This window comes from Anser brachyrhynchus (genome assembly GCF_964034855.1).
Source record: "Anser brachyrhynchus genome assembly, chromosome: 4".
Lineage (NCBI taxonomy): Eukaryota > Metazoa > Chordata > Aves > Anseriformes > Anatidae > Anser > Anser brachyrhynchus.
Window position 1 is genome coordinate 42,898,308 of NC_137698.1, and position 25,177 is coordinate 42,923,484.

Here is a 25,177-nt window from a genome sequence, read left to right on the forward strand (position 1 = left end):
GGAACTTACAATACTGATGAACACCTGACAATTTTAGAACTTGGTAAAGAAAAATCCCTTCAAGACTGCTGACTGAACCAAAACTAAAATATTTCATGAGCAGAAGTTAAAATACAGGCTTTATTACGGACATTGTAAACAAGAAATATCTATCATTTACCTTTCTCTAACCCTGAAGACCCTGGAGGAATTTCCTCAGTTGGATCAGCGACTGGTTCTGGTGCAAGATTATCAAACTCTTCCTTACTAATGAGATTTAGCTTCTTAAAGTTCTCAATCTCTTGCTGAATTAGAGAAAACAAAGTGTAAACACAGAGCACAATGGTTATCATCCTGAGGAATGGCTGAATTTCTTAAGAGAAAATAAGCCAGAATTCACACACAACTAATCACACACAGCCAGTACACTTGGTTTAATGCAAATGGGAGTCCCCTGGATACATCTTAAAAAAAGCTGACATAAAAAAGACAATATATAACCTTCTAATGACCCTATTTGCTTAAAAAAAAAAAAAAAGAGAAATAGTTAGGCCAACAAATCAGGGAATGGAAGCTAAGGCCGTTCACATATAATTTTTTACAGAAGAATAAGAAATAGAAATGACTAAGATCCTGCCCCTTCTGCCAAGACCAAAACAGTCTGTCTTCTGCAGCAATTGTGACAAGGAAAGCAATTTGGGGAAGCAGATGACGTGCTCCCTTCCATAGGCTACTTCTAAAGAAAAGCCAGTACTTGTAAATAGTGTTCAACTATATAAATAGTGTTCAATAGTTTTCAAGATGAGTGGCAGCATCTCAAGTCACTAATGGTCCTACTCAGCTGAAAGTGGGGGTGGGAGATGTGTGCATGTACACAGTATAGGAGAAAAAGTGTTGTTTAAATTATTGTTAAGAACACCACCACCACCACAAAATATTTTCTCTTGCTGTGTGCCATTTCTCACTGTCCTATTCCAGTTTGCTGATCTTCCTGGACCATTTTCCTTGTCGTAATAATTCCATATTCTGAATTCCACCTTTATTTCGTACTTGTATTCTCAACATTCATTTCTAACTTTGTCAGATCCCTTTTGTACCCATAGGCTTCATTTGTCCTTTAGGCTGCTTTCACCCTTTTTCCCTCTTACAACACACCTTTGTTTTCATGCACAGATAAAGCTCCTTCCCCTCACCATTCAATCATCGGGTAACTTAATATTTCCTGTGTGCTGAGTATCTGCTAGTGATACAGCAGCACTGCCTACAGACACACCACTTACTGGGCTTACATTCACAAAAGAAGTGGTTTCTTCCTAAACCAAGAGCAGCAAGTGATAGGATTGCAGTGTTCCTAGTTGATCTCTGCCTATGAAGTGCTAGAGTTCAGCTCATCTGTATTTTCATAGCTGTTTAGTGTACTTAAAAACAAAACCAGCAATCTCCTTCCAAAGATTTGAAAGCCTCAAAGATCAGGGGCCCAAATACAGGCGAGGAAACAGAAGAATTTCTATAATAAAATAAGGTGAGCAAAGTTTCACTTGCTCACACAGCTCCCATTCTTACAAGCTACAGGATAATCAAAATCTCAAAATAAACTACTTAAAAATGACTGTAATATCTTCTGCTCTATTTTACCTCAAAAATATGTCCCCTGTCCCTATGCTGGGGGGTTGTAAATGCTATTAAACAAGCTATTCATAGAACAAGAAAACACTGGAAAAGTTGAACCACCTCCAAAACATTAACAGTTGTTCTAAAAAATACTCATTCCATACTTTAGTCAAATCTGTGACAAGAAAAACTTGGTATTTTGCTTTCAGCTGTTTCTATCATCATTAAAATAATCAGAATTTAATAGACATGTAAGTTCAACTACTACTGTCAACTTTCTTTTGAAAACGTGTAGCATTTTACAATTATGTAGCAGATAGCCAAAATTACTTTTGCAACTGTTTGCACAGGCATGGTTTTAAGGTCAAAGATGAAGAAAATTACCTTCATTGTAGTGTCATTTTCACTCTGCTCCATCCACAAGTCTTGTTCGTAATAGTATAAGCCATCATTAATAACTTTAGCAAGTTCTGATGTAATTTTTGCATGACATACATGGTTGCCAGTACGATCTTCACCACAATGTTTTCTCATATATGGTGGCGTCTGTGTTACAATCAAAATCTTGTTTACGTCCTGATCATCAATTTCATAATCTGAATCGCTGTCTGACCAATCAGTAAGTTTATTCTTACGACCTTGAATCTGTTCCATCTCTTCATCAAACAAAAAATCAAGTTCTTCTTGTTCCTCTGAAGGTGGGGGTGGCTGTTGTTGATCTGACATTTGATCAGGTACAGGAACACATTCCTGAATAAGAGAAGGTGAAGCTTTTTATATTTGAACTGGATAATGATTCTCAAAATGGGAGCCAAATAGAACATGATAGAACATTTTCAATAAATACAAGAACAATTCTCAATGCACGACAATAGATTTTTCAATAATGAACAGATACAGCTATCCATCAGAAAAAAACCACAGTATTTCCTTTTCATTGTAGCGAGCTTCAGATGAGGATTTTAAAGGCACTTAGTTATTCTAAGTCTAGATAGAGTGAGAAGTATGCACACTAGCAGTATTATGTTATCAAGCATCATCTATATTAAGATGTGAAAAATCTTGCTTTATAGTATAACCTGAAAGTGGGCAGGTTTTGCTTTTTTTTTTTTTTAAAAAAAAAGGGGGGGGGGTTGATTTTACCTTTACTTTGACTGTGGATGCACGATGCCTCTTCTTCACTTCTATCCAAGGTTCGGAGTCCAGATCAGGCAAACTTGTAGACAATCCTTTAGACATCATCTGAAAATTACTTGTTTCAGTGTTTTCCTTTGGACTCAGCGAGCTTCCTATTCTTGGAGAACTTGGTGCAGACTCTAGCATTGGAAAGCAGTAGTTCAATTCCTGTTGTTTTTGTTTGTTTAAATTATTGCATTGCTCTTTCCTTTAACTGCAGCTACTATTGTTCTACCTCTGGGGTTAAAGTTAGCACTGATCAGCAGAACTTTTTGTTTTCAGAGGTAACTCGTCATAGTTCACTCACCGTTCTAGCAGAAAACCAATTTAGCAACTTCTTTACATGAAAATGTATCTAACAGTGAAATAAATCATCTGTTATTCAGAAAACAAGAATTATCAGGGATGTGTTTTCTCTACACCATCCACCAGCTCTACGGATGGGTGCTTAGCTCAGTCTTCACTCTTCCCATTTACTTTGAGCCAACATTTTTATAAAAGATTTACTTGCCAAGTGCTGTCCGCAAAACAAAGCCATATTCATAACGTGAATGAGATCCCCATCCAAAACCAGGGTGCACCAAATAGAGTTAACTTTCAGCTGCTCTCAGAATGACGTAGATTTCACAACTAACTTACGATTACTACTACTACTATTGGTAATACTAAAGGACTATAGGTCATCATAATCTATTCTGGACAACAGTCACAGCTGTAGCACACAGAAGGCATTTTTATTTACCTCACATCAGCCGTGCCAGCCCCACGACTTGGCAACTGTATGGTTGACAGGGATATCAGCTGCAGAAGCCATTACCAAATGCACAATTTCTATTATGAAACCAGTATTAAGAGGAAAACTTCCTAAGCTACACTGACAGCCCTAAGCTTAAGTTTCTGTAAGATAAATCCTTTACCAGTATGAGAGCCAAAAACTTGTCCTGGTATGAATTCTGGACAATTGATGAGCTGAGAAAAGTCAGTCCGTGGCAGACTGCATGGAGGAGGACCTGGAATTGGCCACTTCTCTGGATCAACCCTTTTTCTTATCCTCTGATCCACCGTTTCAACTTCTGTGCTGTCCTTTAGGGCCTGTAGGACAAACATATTACAACTTTTTTAAAAAAAAAAAAAGGTATATATCCAGCACCTTCTTAGGTCTGGAGAAAACAGTTAACTCTTTACATAGTAATTAAGAAAGGAATTCAAGCTTTTGTGCTTGTTTCCCAACATCACTCTATTCTTTTTAGTACAGGTGTTGGTAACCTTTTCAGTCCAAGAACATCTATTCAAATTGTCTTTTCATTTCAAGTATCACTTCCTGCCTCTTCCCAGTCTGCAACCTCTTTCTCGTGTGAGGGCACTAAACCCACCTTTCTCTAGCTCTCCTATTCACACCGCTACTTCCCCGAACTAAACCCCAACTCCATGCATTTTCTTCTTCATTCTAAACAGAGCTAAAAGACCGTACAGAATGGTCGAGATTGGAAGGGACCTCTTGAGATTGTCTAGCCCCCCTGCTGAGGCAAGGTCAACCATTTTCAGTAGGGTTTTGAACCATCTCCAGGAATGGAGACCTCACCACCTCTCTGGGCAACCTACACCAGTGTTCAACCACCCCACAGAAAAAAAAAAAGTGAACAAAGAGAAAAGCTAACAAGCTGCAAGTGTTTTTCCTTTCTGATGTTAACATGGAGAAAGATACAGAAATTAAGATCCAGAGAAATTCTACACAGGCACATGCCAAAGATCAAAGTGTGGAGGAAATTTATCCTTCATTAGACCAATGAATTGTTCACCAGCCAATTAAGTACACGCAAGGACTTCTGGTCCATCAAGGATATACATATTTCTGTAGCAGTAAGGGAAATTTTATTTTAATTAAGAAAGAAGCTTAGACTGTCTTCTATAATGGTGTTAAAAAAAAAAAAAGTTTGCTTGAACTTACTAGAAGGCTTCAGAGAGGAGACTGGGTATAAAATCTAGCATACTCCTAGACAGCAAGTCCAGGAGTGGTCTGATAACAGTACTTGGGGTTTTCTCTTGAATGTATTTATTTTCTGGGGGAAGATCCATCCTGAGGGACAGGATAGGGCACCCCTCTGACAGAGTGTGCCTCCACTAACTGCAACTTGAGATACAAGTGAAAGCTGATTATCAACCACAGAAGCAGCATGAATTCAGCTGACTGAAGGAGATTTCTATGGAAACTTAGTTTAAGTACAAAAAGATAATTTTCACTTTCATTTCCCAGTCTAGGTCTCCATAAACGCTTGCAACTGCGTTGCCTATTTTAGGTCTTACGAAAGAATGCTTCCAGTATTTCTTGGACTGGCTTTTTTAAATGTGATTTAAGGTAACTACCTAACAGCAAGGCACTCCTCCGATGAGCAACATGCCAGAAAGGCTCCTACCACACCTGAACAAGCCTGCTACAGGGCAGAAAAGCATCTCCCTGCAGCAGCATGCCAACAGCTGGCTCAGGGACCGGGCAACGCAGTTAATGACAGGGTCAGCAGGGAGTTGGCATTTATCTTATCGGAGTCAAGGAAAATAATACAATAGGAGCCAAACAGCAAGTGAGTTCTGAGGAACACTTTCCACTTTCTTGCTTGCCAGCGGAGTTTACAATTTGGACAGCCTTGCTATTGAAAAAGTATCTCTGGACCTGAGGAAAATGGCAATTACTGCCACTGAAGGGCATATAGCATAGTTCAGGAACACACTGTTAAAGTCACTTCAGCTTTGCCAAGTGTGTTATTATGTAATTTAGACAGATACTCATCCTAGCCAAGGAACAGACATCTGTAACAGCTTCCCTTCAACATCTCCTCCCCACTTTTGTAGCCTAACTCTCAGAATGTTTATGAACAGCAAAATAAAGCACTTCATGCAGCATTCTGCCCTCAGTTCGAATGGGAATGTGCAGAAATCCATACCAAAAAAAAAAAAAATAGAAAAATCCAAACTTTTCCATTTATAGCCTGTTTACAGGATCCTTGTCATTACAAGCAGAGAGAATTTCTTTTTAACATCATAGCGCTGAATTTAAACGGCAGTATAAAATTAAGCTAAGCAAATTCCTATGCACATACTTCTAAATTATTTTACCTCCAAAATAAGCGTAGCATTTGTAGTCAGAGCTTGCACCCGGTGGAAGCTAGCAATCAATGAAACAGGCAGAAATCCTTGTTGGTCCATCTTTCTCCTCAGAAAGAAGTCTCTTTCCAAGTTTTCTGTACTGAAATAATACTCGCTAGAAGAAAAAAGAAAAGATGCAAATATGAACCTATTGTAAATTAAAAAGAAATAATCCTAAAACAGTAACCTAGATATTCCTTGTTAAAGTCTTCCATTAAAAATAGAGCATATTTTGTCACCAGCAAAATTGTTCTTTCAACAGGTATATTACTATAAGCAAAACTTACAGGAATAGCATGCATACTAACCATCTTAAGGACAACTTTTGATCCAGTACTGCACACAGGGATACAAGTCAAAGCCTCATTCCAACATTCACATATATGAACTGCATAAGGAAAGACTATGCTCCATTTCTTTCACCCGTTCCCCCTTATTACTTACATGACCAGAAGGCAACAACATTCTCTTAGCCTCCATATAGATGAAGGACAACTACTGCTTACAGTCAGGGCATAAGTTATTTCCCATACAGCAGTGTCAGTGCACCTTCATCCTCAACTGTATCTTTTCTTTTCCCAGATTCCAGTACATTAGAAGGTTTAATTTTCCTATCTGAGTGTTGAGGCACATATATGCACTCTGAACCATTACTTCAAGCATGCTTGTGGGAAGACGAGAGAACAAAAATAGTAATTTTGTATTTTTCACAAAACTGCACCAAACGGCACAACAGTTCATGGAGAAAGGTAAAGTCTAAAAGAATAAAAGATACTTAGTGGATAAGGAGAACAGGAACAATGACCATTAATGAATCTGACAACACCATAGAACAAGAGAGACTAGGGACAGAGAAATAGCAGAAAGACATCTTCTTAAACAACGAAGGTGCTGTATGAAATGCTACAGGTGTCAAGATGTTTTATGCTTAGTGATGAGAAAAAGTAAAAAATTCAAATCATGATCTGACACAGAAAGCAAGGGAATGAGAAAACGACCCATGAAAAATAATGTAAAAAAAATAATCATGACAATTAAGATCTAGGCCTTTCGCATGGTTTACACATCATATCATAATTTAGCATACTACATCCAATGAATACTACTACTCATCATGTTCAGGAAAAAGTAGGTAGTGAAATATTTAATGGAGAGATGAAGAACAATTAAAGTTCTGTGACTTAAAAATAGAGGTAGTGAAAAATAAATCAAGAGAACATTAAAACGCTGAGAAAAAAAACAACACATGCAAATATAAAGTTAATTCTAATTCCAACAAAGAATAAAATGCTAGTGTCTCCACTGAAGTTGCGCTCAAGGCCAAAGTTACCAAAAGGAGAGGACTGTGATGCCATCATTGACCCAAGGAGAAGCTTGATACCATTTCTTTTTAAAACTTTTGGTAGCTAAAGAAATTTGAAGCTAAAGCTGTCTATATGAAACACTCAGCTCCAAGACCAAATGAATGCAAAAGCCTCAAAGTTGGACAATAAGACGTATGACAGATGAAAACTGCCATTAAATCATAGCAAACAGAGAAGAGAATAAAGCTTTCAGAGAATTAAGCTCTTACTCAGAACTAGATAAGTTGATCAGTGAAGCAACTGTGTACAAAAGTTTCTTTCAAGAACATTCTATTTACTGTTCTGAACCGCTACATTTCTTTTCCCCTCCCAATCTAGAAGATAAGTATAAAAGCCATATCAATGCTGTACTAATAATTACCTTTACAGTCATACAGTAAAGGTAAAATCTTGTATTGATTCACCTAGTTAAAAATTCCACAAGCAGAAATGGACAATGACTGAACTCGACTCAAACTGCCTCACTTGATGTCCATCATTCTAGAAAAAGGAATTTGAAAGAACATTAATCATAAACAAAGACAACGCACAAGTTTACTTCAAGTAGAGGGAAAAATCTAAACACACACATACACCCTCTAGCTTTGCTTTTCCTTCTAATTTTCCTCAGAATCCTTTTATTCTTGAATTGATGCATATTTGGATGCGCATCCAAACTTTTATTTATTTGTTTTTAAAAGAAGAGGACTTGAACAGAGATCTACTGCATGTTGCAGACTGAGGAGTTGTTAGGCACTGAAACTTTTCAGGCTATTTCAGTCTATAATTAAAAGTTTTAATGATATTGTATATGTAGTATAAATATTCCTCTTGCACATCAAGCTGGTTCTTGGGACAAGCATAAACTTCCTGACAGGAGTGTACTTCTTACAGTAATTAAAAATCAACTCAGTTGGACACAGTTTCTAACATTTTTCCCTATTAAGCAGGTAAACACTTCTAAAATTCATCAATACACTACTGAAAACATTCTCACTTCTTTAATATATCTTCACTTATCTTGGACTCCATAAGGAACTCCAACACCTAACAATTCTGGGTAGCATTATTTTGTTATACTTCCTTCTTTGGCATAGTCACTTTAATATTTTATAACTCAGTTATGAAAGACAGACCAAACCACCTCCATCGAGAGGCTAATAATATGCAACTGATGAATACAGTCAGCTTCCCATTGTTTTTGTGATACAAGAAATGGACAACAAAACCACTTTTTTTTTTTTTTTTAAGGAGCATGAAAACAGTGAAGCTACACTCTAAACCTGCACAAGAATCTCTCTCTCTGTCATGAGAAGTTAACTCCATAATCAAAGTGCCTTAGGAGTTTTTAATCAGACGAGCAACCAATGGCTTTAATTAGCCAGCCATGCCAAGTCTTTCATGGACACCTGCCAACCTCTTTTTGCTAAAATAAAACACAAATATAACCAGAAGTCAGATGTGACCATTGCTGTAACTGACATTTTTCTCAGCAGAGGGGGACATCATCATGTCCTACCTTAGAAGGTCTGGATTCTACACTGCATGCCCAGAAATCTGGCCAACAGTGGAGTGTCTGTGCTCCTCCCTCACTTGTCTGAGGACAGTGGAGGCCGATTATCCTGACATGGGGGTACATGTCCACTGTCAGGTCTCATAAGGGCCTGGCAGCAAGAGTAACAAAAAAGACTGCAATAGAAGCTTTGAAGTTGATAGCCACATGCCAGATACTTTCTGCCCTTAAAGAGGCCTTTTTCTTCCTTTTTGCGTCAACTGTAACAAAAGAAGCAAGAATAAAATAAGCAAGTTGCTTTATGGGATACAAGGGCAATAAAAAACCACCACAAAGGCATCACAGAGAAATGCCGTTGCCAAGTACAGAAGATGAAATATCAGCCAGTGGTGGAAACTGTCTCTTTAAAATGAGCTAGTGGTTTCCAGGCCCTTTTTGACATGTCTCCTGGTGATAATCAGTCTTCCAGATGGTTTCTCATTCCTAATGGTGTACACGAGAAAGTAAACATTTCAGATTATTGAAAAATCAAGTACCATTGCAAAACTGCTCTTTCAGTCGAATGTTTCAAGTGAAACACTCTGAGAACATAAAACTAACAAGACTTCTCAAAATGAAATTGAGAGCAAATAAGGGGAAATTCTAGCTACATCGCCCAAGAAGAGCTTTATAGGCAAACAGACCAACAGTACTCAAAAACACGAGCTCAGAGACATCATAACTCAATTACACGACAACATAAAAATAGTGCTATTTACCATAAATCAAGAAGGTATGTGAATTAGAGCACACTACAGCACAAGATGCAAAACAGCTTCCTTAAGATTCCTCCCCGTCACTCAAGCTTTTCCACCCCGCTTGTGAATAAGTTCTAACAGACACTTCTAACCGTCGGATCAAAAAAGAAATTGGAAAAGTCTTCATCTCCACCATTTTATGGATGATAACTCACTTCAAAGTGTTTAATCCTCATCTTAAATTGATCTCTAAAAATGTTTGTACATTAAACAATCTACGTACATTTGACGTTTTATATATTCTTTGAGAAGTGTTTCATCCACAGAATACATCTGCACTCCTGTTCCATCATCGTAGTAATACATCATACTAGCATTAAGCTCAGGTTGAAATGCTTGGTCAGTTCTTTCACCATACAGTTCTTGATAACCAGTTGAGTAATATTCAACATTCACTTCAAAATAAAGGAGAAAGGAGAGAAGATGAAAATTATTAAGGTTGGTACACAGATATCTTAAGACACAAACATGATACACAGTGCTACTTTGTGATTTGCTTCCAACATCTGATTTAAAACAAACAAAAAACCTATTCAAGCTACTTAACTACATTAAGCTACAAAATATATGTTTCGCAACCACTCTAACTTCACATGAAAGCATTAACATTATAAGTGTAGTTTTAAAATGTCTGCTAAGCATTTACTTCTTTGCATACTTCTAGGGTTTCCTCTGCCTCGTCCTCTTCCTCTGCCTCTACCTCTTCCTCTGCCTCTGGAGAATCCTCGAACGCTGCCACCCTCACTTCTCACGCTGCACACTTCATCGTGATCATCTCTCCTTTCTCTATCACGACGCCAATCTTTGAAAGAAAAAAGCATAATACAACCATAATTAAATATCACGGTATAATCAAGTAGTCCGTGATTTATTCCTAGGTATTAACACAAAACATTGCACTGAGAGGTGTCCCTCACTACCTTTTGGGTGCTCAGAAAGGCTGAAGGAAATGACACTGCAGAATACACAATTGGCGTCAAAAAGTCCTTTGCAACACAGAGCTCCCAGCTTGTGCCCAGGCAACCCACCAAGCCATGCTAGCTGGAAGCAGAAGGTCAGATCTGAAGCTTCAGAGGTTAAAGAGGAAGGTTTGCAGAGCAGTGCCTAAGGGTGAGTGGGCAGGAGCTGCTAGCAATAAAGAACAAATGAGCTTGTCTGGCAGTCAACCTCAAATGCTTCTGAAGCAACTGGACGCTCTCATGCCAGCTCAGGCATCACAATACCTATGATGGGCATGGGATAGGAATGTATGATCACGCAATTCTCCTTCCAGGCACGATAATGGACTCTGCTGCTGTGGACAACTCCCAGCACTTACAGCGAGCTACAAAGAGCTGCTAGCTCTTGATAATCCTGCTCTGGGGAGGATTTCCAAGGGGGAACCTCCCTTTTGTTCCCAGAAGCAGCCATCTGCCACTCCCCTGACTCAGCCTTTTTAACAGCAATCTTTACTCTCTACGCTTTCCCCCAGACAGAGCTTCTACCTTAAAGAATTTTTGGTTTTGTGTTTTTATTAACACATGCAAATCTAAGATGGCTCTGTAATAATCAGTGCAAGTGTTTCATTAATAAATACTTGGGTTTTGGCAGGGGGAGTGGAAACAGAGAAGAAGAAAGGAAGGAAAGCAAGCAGGTCCACGCAGACACCAGGCCTTGACTCCACTCACCACAGGATGGCTATAGTTCTCCTCACCTGGCTCATATGAGAAAGTGAAGCCCTCACATCCTTTCTTTCTTTTTTCCTAATACTCTTTGGGACTTCTATCTTTATCTGGTCAACCTTGCTGTAAGTATCTTTAAATTGTAATTGGCTAAACTTCCAGATTCAGGGGGAACCTGTTGTCAGAAGAACGCCTGGGGACACAGACCCTATCTGATGAAATTGAGAGGTGTTAACTTGAACAATAAAACTGTATCTTTAGTCCTTTGTTATTAGAAATCCTATTTTACCAGTAATTATTTTTAAGGAGGCCTGCAACAACATATGTATGCTTGTACCTTCAAGTTCCTGTATTTTATCTTCTGTCAAATATGACTCTGAATTTAGGAATATCATAATCTGTATGTGCCTCTCATTGGGAATCTGGACCCCAGCCTCTGAGCTCGCTACCCTCAACCTTAGAGATTCCAAATGTGGCACTGTTTAAAGTATTTCCCCAAATCAATTTCATTTTTGCATTGAGTGTCCCCATGTCTCCTAGACATGTGCAAAAGTCCTACAAAACACTTTCAAGAGCTAACGCTGTATTTAAGCCTAAGCACTTTTTTTTCCTTTGTTTTAATGCATAAAGACAATGTTCCCAAAGAACAGGGGACATTTTATGTTCTGTCACACTGAAACTGGTCTTAAATGACTAGAGACTTGAGGCAGAGTTTATGCTACAAGTTTCTGGTCATTTGACCATGCAGTCCCTGAGGAATAATTGCTGGAGAAAAGCAATACACTAGTAAAAATCCTCCCCCTGCCCCCTTCCATTCCTCAGACATCCGGATCACACCCTTGTATCAATGTTTCTAAAATGACTCCATAAACAAATCTCATCTCAATAGTGTCCAGCATTTATCACGATAATGAGCAAACCGTTAAATTATTAACGTATATTGTGATTCTAAACTTAAGTGCAAATATACAAACCAAAGAATTAAGAGTGTGACTAAGGTATCTGCCTTCTGATAAGCAACGTTCAGAACACCTGAAGATCAGAGGCAGTACCAGCTATGATGCTTCATCCCCTCTGTTGTGCGCATACAGCTTTTTGCACAGCTATGCTGAGAAATAGGTTGCGGAAGTGGTCCAACTTAAAGGAGAAAATGGTATCAGAAGAATTGCCAAAGCAGAATTCAAAGGGTAGTTCAATAAGTAATCGCTCTGGCAGCAACAAGCTGTTGGAACAGGAATAGAACAGGACAGAACAGCCACATTATGAAAGTATTATCAGACTTTCTGCATTGTGAAACTGTGGCCCAAGACTTAGTTAGCCACAAAGATAAAAATATATGACACTGCACCAGCATATACTGTAAAAATACTGTTTCCAAGCTCTTTTTCTCAGCAGAGTCAATGACTGAGACATTGCAATTCTGATGAATATGCAAAGAGGTTTAAGAAATTAACAGTGAGTTTTAAACAAAACCTTCTAGCATAAAATTCAAACATCAAACTACACTGCAATTTATTTATTTTTAAACGTTATTGGCAAATACTAACACTAGGAGTTTTTTGTTTATTTGTTTAAGTACTGGCAATGTCAAGTTTCAACATAAACTGCAAATCTAACACCTACTCTTGTGATATTATCCATCAGAGAGGGAAAAAAAAAAAGAGCAGCATAGCACTTCCAATGTGTCTCATTCCTTCATTTGCTACAAACCAAAACGATTGAAAACTACTTACTTCTTGTCTCATTCCGTCTGTTGTTATGAGGTATTAACTTGTTTGTTTCCAGCTGAGATCTTGAGCTACTTCGAGAGCCTGGTCTTTCTTGACTATCTGACCTTACATCATCCAAGTGAAGTGGCAGCCATTTCTGCTTGTTACCTTGAGAAGTTAATACTTTAGTCTTAGTTACAGTACTGATTAAAGTTTCAGGTCCTGTTCCAGATCCTATATAATTCTTCTTGTAAAACTATTAATAACAGTTAATTTCAATGTTTAAGAATTAGGAAAAGCAGCTTAGCATTGTATTTTTAGGACATAATGACTAAAAATAATAGATGCAGTAAACAACTTCTCAAACTGAAAGGTAAACTTACTTTAAGTGAAGAAAATAAAAGCAAGTTTATATTTTATTAACGAACTTTTAGTTGTAAGCTCCATTACCAAGAATTTACAGCTGCAAGTACGACTAAGGATCAAATACACATACAGTAAATTCATGACTGTATAATTTCACAATTTGGATATGAAACATAACGTAAAAATTAGCGTATCAGGTTAAGCACTGAAATAAAGATTTCAATCACCAGCCTAAGCACTGAAATAAAGATTTCAATCACCAACTGTAAAAATTTTCCTGAGAATTTAGCTGTGGCTCAGTATTTTTACATCAAGATATTCAGATTAAATTCATGAATAGGCATCAAAAATGATTAGCAAAACCATATTTTTTTGAAGGTTGGCCTAAAATATCCACTAACCATTTACTTAGTGATAATATTTGCTGTTCTACACTTGATTGGTATCATGGCTTCATATCTTTGTAGCCAGGAAACATAAGCAAACACATAACATGCATAATCCACACTGGGGAAAAACACAGTTTGTACTCGTGGAATGCTTTGCTTTAAATTTTCACTTAGACTGAAATATTAAAAGCACTAAAGCAGTTTTTTTTAAATATATACTTAGCAAGATTAACAAATCTAATCAAAAAAGGTATTTAGGATCTGAAGATATTCCAGCAGGGAATCAAGAAATAAAGCATCTGATGGCAGAAATATCAAACAACTACTTCAGTTCTGTCCTTGGCCCACTCAAGTTTACTGACCAAGACAAACTGAGGTTTGCTTCTTATTTTTCATGTAGCAGATTGGATCAAGAGGAAATGACTAACCTGGTTTAATTCTCCAGCAATCTTTTCTAATAGCAAAATATGAAAATTAAAATAAGATATGCATGTATGTATATGCATACATACACATGTATGAAGTTATATGACACAGTTCTATCTACTCAGTAGATAAAGATATGAGACACCATAATGGAATGAGAACATGGTATTCTGGAGATTCTCTGTCAAAGCTTCTCACATCTGTAAGAGATGAGCTGAGCCCAGAATTCCTACTTAACTAAACAGAACACTCCAAAACCTGAGAAAGCAGGCTTGTTTCAAGCTTCCTAACACATAACAATATAACCTGTTATCACCTGGAAAATGAAAAACAAAGTTTCAAGTCATTAAACTAGAATTAATGTAACTGTATCAAGGATGAATTATTGCTTTACATGTAGCACCCAGACCAACCTTTTTTCCTTTGATTATTAGTTTGACTTTCATCTTCGCTGATGTTATCTCCTGGACCATCTGGCTTTGCTTCCAGGTTGTCCTTGGTTCCATTATTGCCTTTTTGATCAGATTTCTCCTCTTTTTCTTTTCTATTTGTTGGCTTCTTGTTGTGACTTACAGTCTTACACTGCAAAAGACACTGGTAATTATTTCTGACAGTACAGCTGCCAATAGCAAAACATATAAGTTTCCTTTACGTATTGAAATTCCTTTACTATTAGCTGTTCCCAATATCTTCAGGAGGGTGAGTTTTAAGAACTGCGTTGTTTTGTAAAGTCTCATTTTACATAGCTGTATTTTCTGCTAGTCTGGCAAGACTATAAACAAAAATTTAGATGGATATAAGTATTGTTTTGGTTTTTAAACTGAAGATGTAAAATTGTGGAGTGCACAACAATCATGTTTCAATGCCTCAAAACTGACATTCATCCTATATGAAAGAAATACTACTTTGCTAGTACCTACTGTTCAGACTGATTAGCTTTAAAAAGCTGTTCTTACAGAATACTGAATGTATTGCCTATGTGACCTTCTGATTTACCAATCCCAACAGCATGCCAAGTGTCCATGTAAACTATAAGGAGCCATGGTTCTTAGAATCATAGAATCATTCAGGTTGGAAAAGACCTCTGAGATCATCTAGTCCAACCCCTGACTTAGTACTAAAGTCCACCACTAATCCATGCTAAGTTCTATATCTACGTGTTTCTTGAAGACCTCCAGGGATGGTGACTCAACCACTTTATAGTTGCCACTGGGCAACCTATTCCAATGCTACGCAATCCTTCCAGTAAAAAAAACAAAAAAACAAAAAAAAAAAAAAAAACTTCTAATATCCAACCTAAGCTTCTTAACTCTGTTGATTATGTTTCATTAAATCAAAACATAAACCAAAGACCAGAGGACGCGGAAGTGTATGACTAGTTTTTTTTCTCCACATCAGAATACGCCATTTACTGGGACCTGTTTGCCTCTGAGTAGCGCCAGCATACTGCAGATCATCCCTTCTTGGAAATCCCATAGAATAGCAGGTTTCAAAGAAGGCAAAACAAACAGCCTTTCAGCAAATATTGTAAAACTTCATTTGGAGTGGACATGATATCTGCCTGCAAAATTAAACTTCACAAACGTTTTTGCCAAACAAAAAGAATTCTCCTATGTTGTGGAGACTGCTTTGAACTTGCTGGAATACATGTAGTAGATACTGTGGTACTATCCCATATCCCACAATTAATTTGACTACTAAACCTTCCCTTAGACAAATCAACTGAGATTAAGTACAAAATAAATGTTACTTAGTTTAACAGACAGTACATGAATTTCTGTGATTAAATTCTCACACATCGAAGTCAGCAAAAGGTTAATTAACATCTATGCAATACAATATAGACCATCTGCTAAAGCAAAAAATCATTAAAAATACTCTTAAAGCAGACTATTTCAGAAAACATCAAATAAGTATATTCTTTTGCAACGCTATTAATATATTGATCTCAGTCTCTCTGATTAGTACTGTGCAGATGTCATTAATCATATCCAAATTTTACACAACCAAGTAGACGTTAAAGCACTGTGGTATTACGGACAGCATGAAAGACATGTTTTTCTACATCACCAAATTAAATATCTCCCCATACCGCAAAAAAAAAAAAAAAAAAAAAAACAACAAGAAAACAGATGCTAAAATAACCATATTCTAGATTTGGTCATAAATCAACATTAGCATTTAAAAATATTATTAAAAGGATATAAAATGTAATCCTTTCAATGCTACTCAATCTGTCAGAGCTAGGCTTGGTAGACCCTCTCCTTCTGTGAGGATCGGAATATTACCAGTAGAGAATATAATGTATCCCTTATGATACTGTTAAATGTATCACCCGCTGTCTTCTTGTGAGCAGTGGCAGTTAAAATATCTCAACAACTGGCAGGAATATTGGTGATGGAAGAGCTTACAAATACTAAAGAAAAGTCAAATTGAGGCTCTTAAACAAATCCTAAACCTCCATGGGGTGTATACACACTACAATATTTTAACTGGCATTTCAGTAACTGAATGACCATTAATTTATTTGCATATAATCTATTCAGATTTTAAAGATTCATCTAACAATTTCAAAGATCTTCTCTGAGATCCTGTAGAACAAGATACGAGAAGCAGCAAATTCTACCGAGAAGAAAATGTACTGTTGTGACAAATCTACAGACATCTAGAATTCTGACCTGCAATGTGAAAGGCCTTGTTAGACACCTGAGGATGTTTTCTTGCTGATATAACAACAAGGTGTAACTTACTCAGCTGGAGGAGAGGGAAAATGTGAGATACTAAGCCCACAGGAGAAATGAACAAATCTTCTGGTTTCCCTCACCAAGAGAACAGTAGAAGCATCACAAGGATGATGCTAGAACTAAAGCAAAGATTAAAATGGTACCACGTAGCTTGGAATAATCTATACTTCATTGTTTCAATAATACAGCATAAAAGAGATCTAAGATATGTTATACACTTACCACTTGAGATAAAAGTAAAAATTTGATGGAATTGATGCTAAGAACAGTCAACAGGAAAATATATCCTTACTCCATCCGCACTCCTCTGATAATTCCTAAGGCAACTTTGCACAAAGCATGCCAGGCACAAGGGAACACACCATCTACACAGTCCCAAAGATTACATACAGGCCCTCTTTCTCATCTGTTCATAAACTTCCAAAAGAGTGGAAAATCGAAACAGAAGCTTGAAAACGGTGGAGTAAATACAGCACATTTTTATTTACACGTCCACCCACACCAGTTAAGCTAAAACGCATGTGTGTGTGTGCATGAGCTTGTGAAGGGTTCAGAAATTCTCATACCAATACAGAGAGTTAAGCACAGACCAGAATTATTGACAACATTTCTGCTGAAGCCTGAGAACACCCAAAGCACATTCTGGGGGAAACCATATTAATCACAGCAGCCAACGTGATTTTTAATAAAACAATAATGGAGGTAACAAAGAATACTTACTTCATTATTTGCTATTTCACTTGGTGTTGGCCAGTTTGTGATATCACCAAAGTCACCAGTCTGCAAAGACAATACACAGGTTATACTACTTCTTCAAAGGTTATACTACTTCTTCAATTTAGTCCTTTTTAACACATGGAAGATGTCTGTCATAACTCAGATGGCAAGACTATACCTTTGAACAAAACTGCCAGAAAGAGCAATTCTTAAAAAAAATGAGAAATACAGGAGAAAACAAGCAGCTTTTTAAAACAGAATATGATCAACTGTAGAAACCAATCATAGGAGTTACATTCAAATCATGGTACAACACATCTTACCTATCTTGTACTAACAACTGTCTAACAAATGCCTTCATTAAGGATACATTAAGTGGGCATGGCCAAATACAGATGATGAGCAAGCAAAACTTTCTACATTCTATTATTAAAACAAACTAACAGAGATTAAGACTTAAGTACACAGAAAACAACATTCAGATTAAATGTTGTCTTATACATACCTCCCTACACAATTTAAAGGCATCTACCACTTTAAAAGCTTTTTAGCTTTTGGAAGACCTTTGAGCACTGTGTTTTCACAACCTAAAAAAGTCTAACTGTACCACATTTTAGAAACTTATTTTTTCAGTAAAAGGGTTCAATGTCTCCTGTTATAATGAATTTGTAACAGACCATAAAGCATGCTCATCACTAACATAATACGCAGGTAAGATTTCTGATACCAACCTATCATCTTTTGTGCTCAAGTGGTGTTGTTTCACTGAAGTTGCTTCCATTTTATATAATCCCATCACTTTTTTTTTCCTAGAACAAGAGTGTCTTTCCGTATCCCCTTGAATACGTACCACTTCAGCTTTCCTTCTAATTTTAAATTTCCTGTCCTTTTCTGTCTTCAAAATTAACCAAGGCAGAACATAACACAGTTGTAACTTCAAAATACCTTGCTTTTTTTTTTTTTAGTAATAATAGCCATTTATCACAGTGAATATTTACAACCAGAAATACTTCTCTGAAATGATTTCATTTTCCTACCATATTATCAGCAGAGCTAAATGCCAGTTAAGATAAACAGATTAGATTAACTAGGACTTCTAACACAATCAGCCCAATAACTCAAAGCTAACGTTCTTCTGCCAAATACAAACCTTGCTGTATTTCCTTGTCCTGGGTTTCACTGCCTTTATAACTTTAGTGGAATTTTCTAGTTCTGAAAAGGAAGAAAAATATTTTCAGGTGAAGAATTAGGTTGCACTTAAAAGCATGCAGTATATACCTTAACAACTTTCAGCTACCTAGTACGCTACACGGACTTCTCTTTTTTTTTTTTTCTTGGTGATCTTGGTATTGAAGCCAATGATCATTCATGAACATAATTGTTGCAAGAACGTTTCCATAAAATAATAGTACATGACATTGAAAAACTCACACTTACAAGTGTAACTAATCCTGAAAAACAGGTGTATAGAATATAGCGTAACACAGTATTTAAGCCTTTCTTGAGCTATAATGCCAAGATTATCTCAAAATGTTGTTATTTTAACCTAAGTATTAGCAAAGAAAATGAGGCCCAAAACATAAAAAAAATACCCTATTAGAAGGCAGACTTAGAACACGATTCATTTATGAAATCTACCATTATGTGAGGATGAAAAAAAAACTAGAAGCAATTACGTATTGACAAATTCCTAGTGATTTCCGTTTATTAACAAACGGACAAATGCTAAAGAATTTAGCCATATTGCTCATGATCAAGTCAAAGCAATGGAAAACATTAAAAGGAAGGATGGTAAAAAAAAAAAAAAAAAAAGACTATAAAAAAATACATTAAGGATAATACATTTTAATGCTCAGATTCCACAAGCTACAAGAATGGTTTACGACAAATACAAGCAATTGCAACAAAGTTTATGCTTGAACATTTTCAGAACCTTCCTGAGCCAAGACCTAAACTTTTAATAGTGAGTCTCCTCCTGAACAGAGCTGCCTTTAATTCAACCTGTAGTATCTACCAGGATTTAACCTAATGCTTGCTAAGAACTCTCTCACACACATATCAACGTTACTGGGCCTAATTAGCTAGGACCAGTGAGTTACATTTGCAAAAAAAATGTCTCTTTAAACTCACTACATCCCTTAATGCATGTGCAATTTTCCCTTCTGTATGCAAATCCAATTTTCTTATTTTTCTACCCATTTAATTATGTTCTAACTTTTGTTGGGAATGCAGGGAAAAAACGGTAACTATTCTCAGGTAACTTTTCTTGGGAGATTAAGTCAGACAGATGAAACCACCGTTCAGTTTCTCCCGCTATAGTTCTGTTCTTACTAGGCACATTTTCCAATAGAGAAGTGGTTACATCCTTTCCTTGAAAAGTCTTATTCAGTCTTTTACCGAAAGCCAAGCTTGAAACACTAAGCATGACTGAAATCGCTAGGGGATTATTATTTCATAGGAGGATAACATCACCTCCTTAACCCTTATCTCTCTCGCATCCAGTGACTTCACTAATCTTCCTTATCGCAGCTTCACACTGGGAACCCCACCCTCGTGCCCCACAGTGACTCTGAAAACTCGCTCAGTCCTCTTCCTGGAATATGCCGTGGGTGCTATAAGCACAAGTTCACATCTGCTCCATGCGGCACTCTCAACTCTGTTACTACAGCTAGGTACAACCCACCTGAATTCAGCGTATCGCAGCACCCTGATCAGTGGGCGAGTTTTGCCCCATTGGTCACGAGCAGCTTCCCCACACCAAACGGGCTCCTAAAGATTTTCTTTTTAAAACAGAGACAAAACAATTCCCCCACATGCTTCTTCCTTGTTACCAGTCTCAACTGACTTTAGATCGAGAGCTTCCAGTTTTCTATACACACAGTGACTGTATCATCCTAATTCTAACTTATCACTCAAGAGTAAACTAAGTACCACTATAAAATAAGGCAAAACAGTTGTAGTCAAGGAGCATTGAGCAAATTTCTTTCTCTAGCTGTTCGATTACCTTCCTGAAGCCCTTTTTCCATCTTGCAGCAGTTTTACTTAAATTGCTACCGAAGGACTGCTCTGCCAGAACTTCTACTCCCTGTGTCACCAGGGTGTAGCAAGGAATTAAAAAAGACAACTCAACATCAGTGCGCTATCTTAGTCAGGAGATATTATTCCAGACAGCAGCAGAGGCTATCTGAACCAAGCAGAATGAGACCCAACTTGTTTTTCAGTAATCTCTCTTATCTAAGTAAAGGATGTAGTAACCTAAGACTTACAAGATGCGTTTGCACACTCAGTGAAAATAAAATTACTATGAGGCAACGACACCGTCAGGCTGACGGTGCCCTTTCCGAGCGGTGATCCCGCCACACGCCGTACTTCCCTAACAAGCAACCCCTCAAAGTTTCTGGCCTTCCGTAAGAGTCATGTTCAAATCCAAGATTAACTGACCTTTCCTGACTGGCTTTCTGGCACTTGTCACGTGGGAGTTGAATTTTACTGCAAAGCACGAAAGGGGAGATAAGGGGTCTGAGGGAAGGAGGGTGAGAGTAAAAGAATAAAACACCACATCATTTAAAGGTTTCCCCCCCGATCAAGTCTGTTATGCTGTTATGAAAGAGACTACAGCCACTGTGCAGGCAAAACTTACTCGAGTGCACTTAAATAAAAGCTCCATGCCTAACATTAGCCCGGCCTTCGGTTTCAGCATCACATAGCAGTGCTGAATAGGAGAAACAGGATCTTCAGCTTATTGCCACAGCACAATCCAACAAACCCCTGTAAATAAACTATTTCACTCGCTGTTAGCTCCAGCCTAACTGTATTTAAATGGTTTATTCGGTCATAGGAGACAAGGTAACCAGCTCAGTAAGAGCAAGCTGTGTTGATGAAAGGATTCAGCTGTCTTCAACTACTTCACTTGCTGGGTTTTAGCTGAACTTTGACGGGGTGGGGGAAAAGAAAAAAAAAATCAAGGATGAGCAAGTTTAGTTGCTCGTGATCACTCTTCAATCACTGAACTCCAGTGAAGATGCCATCCACGCGAAAACCGAAATCACCTTTCAAAGCCATTTTCATGGTGGTTCTTCCAAGTCTCTTAATACACCACACCCTAACACAAGATATTTTTTGCAAATAGACATGGATATGCAAACATGCCAACTGCAGTACTTCAGTTATTATGCAGCTATTAAAAATGAAAGGTGAATCTTGGAACCACCAAAAAGGCAGCAATCCTCAAGCGGCAGAAACGGGAAGGTGGGACTGGATGCTATGCAGAGATAGAGAAGCAAAGTTTGCACATAAAGATGCATCACCAAAGTCCCGCCAAGCACATGACAAATTACATTTTCAGTAATACTACTTCAGAGTACACTATTCAATACTTCATTTCAAAACGGATGTTTTCAAGTTCTGGAAATAACCAGTCAGATTTATTTTTTTTTTCCTGACAGGAGAACAGGAGAGATACTGCCAACTTCTTCTGAAAGCGATGCCTCCAAAAAAAAAAAAAAGGCACAACACATCCCAATTTTGATACAAACGTGTTTTATGTTGTCATGATTTCTAGACAACTTTCAAGTGTTATTTTTACTTAGCACGTGCATTCTCCTCAGCAAAGGAACAACCTATCATAAACACCAGAAGAGCTTCAGGAGGCGGCTGAGGGGGTGCAATCAAGTAGCAGAATAGCTCTTCAAAATTTCAGTGGAACTTGTTTGTTGAACTTGTAGAACATTTTCCACCCAGTTGTATTCCGGTTTTAGACAAGGTAGCTATGCTTCAATCTGTTATTTTAACAAACAAATGTAACAGTCTTGCAAATATGACAAAACAATCCCTTAGAGCACATGACGGTTTAATTCTAGAGCATGGATTTATGACCTCAGATTCTGAGAAATTAAAAAAAAGTAACCTATGCTAACATCCTTTCCTACAAGAGTTAACTTCCTTGCACAATTTGAACAACTAACCAAGGTAGTGAACTATTTCAGCAGCAGGCTTCCACATGTTTATACTAAGAAACAATCAGTTTTCCAATGGAACAAGCACTGAACAATCAATAGGAAAAAAAGTCCCCAACACATGACAGATTAATCATTACATTCTTTATTTTTCTTGTGCTTCGCTTCTAATCCTATTTAGTTCTTAGCTTCTTCATAGAAAGCTGCAACCTGTGGCTCAATTTCTACAAAAGGTTTTGTGGTCAAAAAGGAGCACGTGCTAGAGCACAGCAAGCCAGGGTCGCGTCTGGGACTCTGGGCAGCAAGATGCATTTCTCTCTCCTAACAGATTTCCAGTTCAGAAACCAGAAAATCTTCCACACAAATTTCCATATTCTGTGTTCTGTACACTGCTATAGGTCTATAAAAACAGACAGCCCATTTGGAAAGAGAACGCCTTTAATCCCTTCAGGCTTGGGCTTGCAGTCAAAGTTGTGCCTCTTGACAATTTTTAAAATAATAAAAAAGTTACTATACAAACACACAGTGAATTCCTGACAACTACTGATGTGCCTGCATTAGATACACCAAAAATTTGATAAGCAGATCATTTACTCATCTACTAATCAAAATTCTAAGCTCGTTATTCCTAATAATACAGTACACCTCCACTAAACTGTGCTTTTACAACCTGTTTATTAATAGAGTAAAGCAAATCCAGTTACTCAATAGCACCACACTGAACTTCTGGTACCAAAATCCCAGCCAGATAAAGGGTGCTCTCTGATGTCCCGAAATCGATGCAGTGAAGAACGACAAACTGTAAGAGCCGGAACACGCAGTTACTTTGACTGACTGCATCAGAGCACACTGGGAACCACATCTACTTTCACTGCTTAAAACCACAGGTATGTATTTTGCTTCATGAAATACTTTCATAAGTTTCACGACCCATTTTTGAATAATTGTCTAATGCCTCATTAAAGGCCAACATCAGTTACACAAATCACATGAAGGCTAGAGAACTTGTCCTTTGGGGTCCAGATTACAAAGAAAGGGCAGCATTTCATCAAAGAGGTGGAAGAACTTTTGAGTAAAATTATTTCACCAACTCCATGCCGGCCATGCATGAAGGAAAGGTAACTGACTTCTGCCAAAGGCCAGCTCTGAGGGCTGGCTGAGGTAAAACAAGACTCAAAGGGAAGACGAGGAATAATTCTGGGTTGTTACAGGGCTTTGGTAGGGACAGATCTCCTTGGCTCCATTTAAAACAAAACTTATCTTGTTACCTTGTAAAAAAAATGATTATCTACAAGATTACACAGGACTCCTTCCTCGCATCCGTTCCTCTCCTCATTGTCGAGTTTCAACTTGAAGAAGTGAAGACTCAGAGAAATATACGAACCTCAGCATACAGGGGAAGGTGGGGAAGGAAGGCAGGCTGCAAGAGCTGCCTTTAATCATCCAACAGCTGCTGCTGAAGCTAGCTGCCTGTGTTCAGGGTCCCCAGGATAAGACAGAAGCCTATTAATTTCACTAGCAATTTCATACTGCTACAAGTCTTTCTCCGTGAATTAAATGGAGACTGGTAGAAGCAGCTGTATAATTCTGAAATTATTCCATTTAGGAGTTTAATAAAGGGCTTATCCCAAAACACAGAACCGTGTCAACAAACTCACCATAAAAAAAAAATCAAGTATGTTTACATGAGGTGTTTGGTTTGCTGTGATGTTATCAAAACTTACTTACATAGCCGAGACCAAAAAATAAAAGGTGGTAGTAACAATGCTTGGACAGAACACTTTCAGTGAGGAAGGATTTTAAGCTTTTACCAGTACTTTTTACTTTCAGGTGACTTTAGCAGCTGGTGTCACAAGGAAGAGGCAGCTCTGCCCTGGTACAGGTGGCTGTCGCAGCGCATCAGCAGTCCGGAGGGGACTGACTGGAAGCGACCTTCCCAGGAGTGCAGCTATCACCGAGCACGCTGTGCTTGCATGTGTCAGGAAAGTTGCAACAAATTAAGCCAAGATCAACAAGTCGAACAGGATTCGGTCGCTACTTTGATGTGAGATTCTTTCCCATTTTATTACCCCCTTTATGGACAGTTTTACATTCCACCCCAGTAGTATGTCTGCTCATCTACTTATTATTTCACATGACTAATTTCCATACTACTACGCTCATAAGGGCCTAACGCGACTGATTTTGCTCTGCCAACGTGCAATTAGTTGCTTGAAAATACATCTCCTGCTGGAGGTGGAGGCACGTGGTCACTCCTGCCCTCCAACAGCCAGGACAGATCGGCTGCTTCATCTCCCCTGAGGAGCGAGCAGTGGCTGAACCAAAATGTACAGCTCCGTATGTCTTTTTCACTGATGCCATTACCGGCACCTTTACAACCAACAGCCACTCCTAAATTTGCTAAATTATACACTTGCCACTGAAAAAGGTATTCCAGTGCAACTGCTCAATTAGGTGTTAATTTCAAAAACAGCAAGCACAACTTTTGTACACTTGAAAAATAATTAAAGCTCTGTGAAAATACGCATATAATGTACACAGCATATAAACTCACTGCTGCTCCCTTCTTCAATAATTATTTTTGTGTTTTGTCTTAAATTGGGTAGTAAACTCTGCAGAAAAAGCAGCATCTTCAGCTGAGGCCTGAGCA

General features: G+C 37.9%; 1 protein-coding gene across 7 annotated transcripts in view; it reads right to left on the reverse strand.

Annotated features, from left to right (window-relative positions):
• The window catches only part of LARP1B (La ribonucleoprotein 1B), a 35,097-nt gene that overhangs the window by 8,214 nt on the left and 1,706 nt on the right, over positions 1 to 25,177 (reverse strand). For 4 of the 7 annotated variants that reach the window (XM_080590768.1, XM_080590766.1, XM_080590764.1 and 1 more), the window contains exons 2-12: positions 18,723 to 18,784; positions 17,576 to 17,635; positions 14,525 to 14,693; positions 12,955 to 13,098; positions 10,207 to 10,362; positions 9,784 to 9,955; positions 5,878 to 6,022; positions 3,684 to 3,858; positions 2,734 to 2,906; positions 1,975 to 2,340; positions 161 to 284 (exon numbers count right to left, since the gene is read on the reverse strand). In XM_080590768.1, the coding sequence (XP_080446894.1) occupies positions 161 to 284; positions 1,975 to 2,340; positions 2,734 to 2,906; positions 3,684 to 3,858; positions 5,878 to 6,022; positions 9,784 to 9,955; positions 10,207 to 10,362; positions 12,955 to 13,098; positions 14,525 to 14,693; positions 17,576 to 17,635; positions 18,723 to 18,784 (1,746 nt within the window). Of the gene's footprint in view, positions 1 to 160; positions 285 to 1,974; positions 2,341 to 2,733; positions 2,907 to 3,683; positions 3,859 to 5,877; positions 6,023 to 7,675; positions 7,752 to 8,769; positions 8,912 to 9,783; positions 9,956 to 10,206; positions 10,363 to 12,954; positions 13,099 to 14,524; positions 14,694 to 17,575; positions 17,636 to 18,722; positions 18,785 to 25,177 lie in introns of those variants that run through there. The other 3 variants (XM_080590765.1, XM_080590770.1, XM_080590769.1) reach the window with 3 other exon arrangements.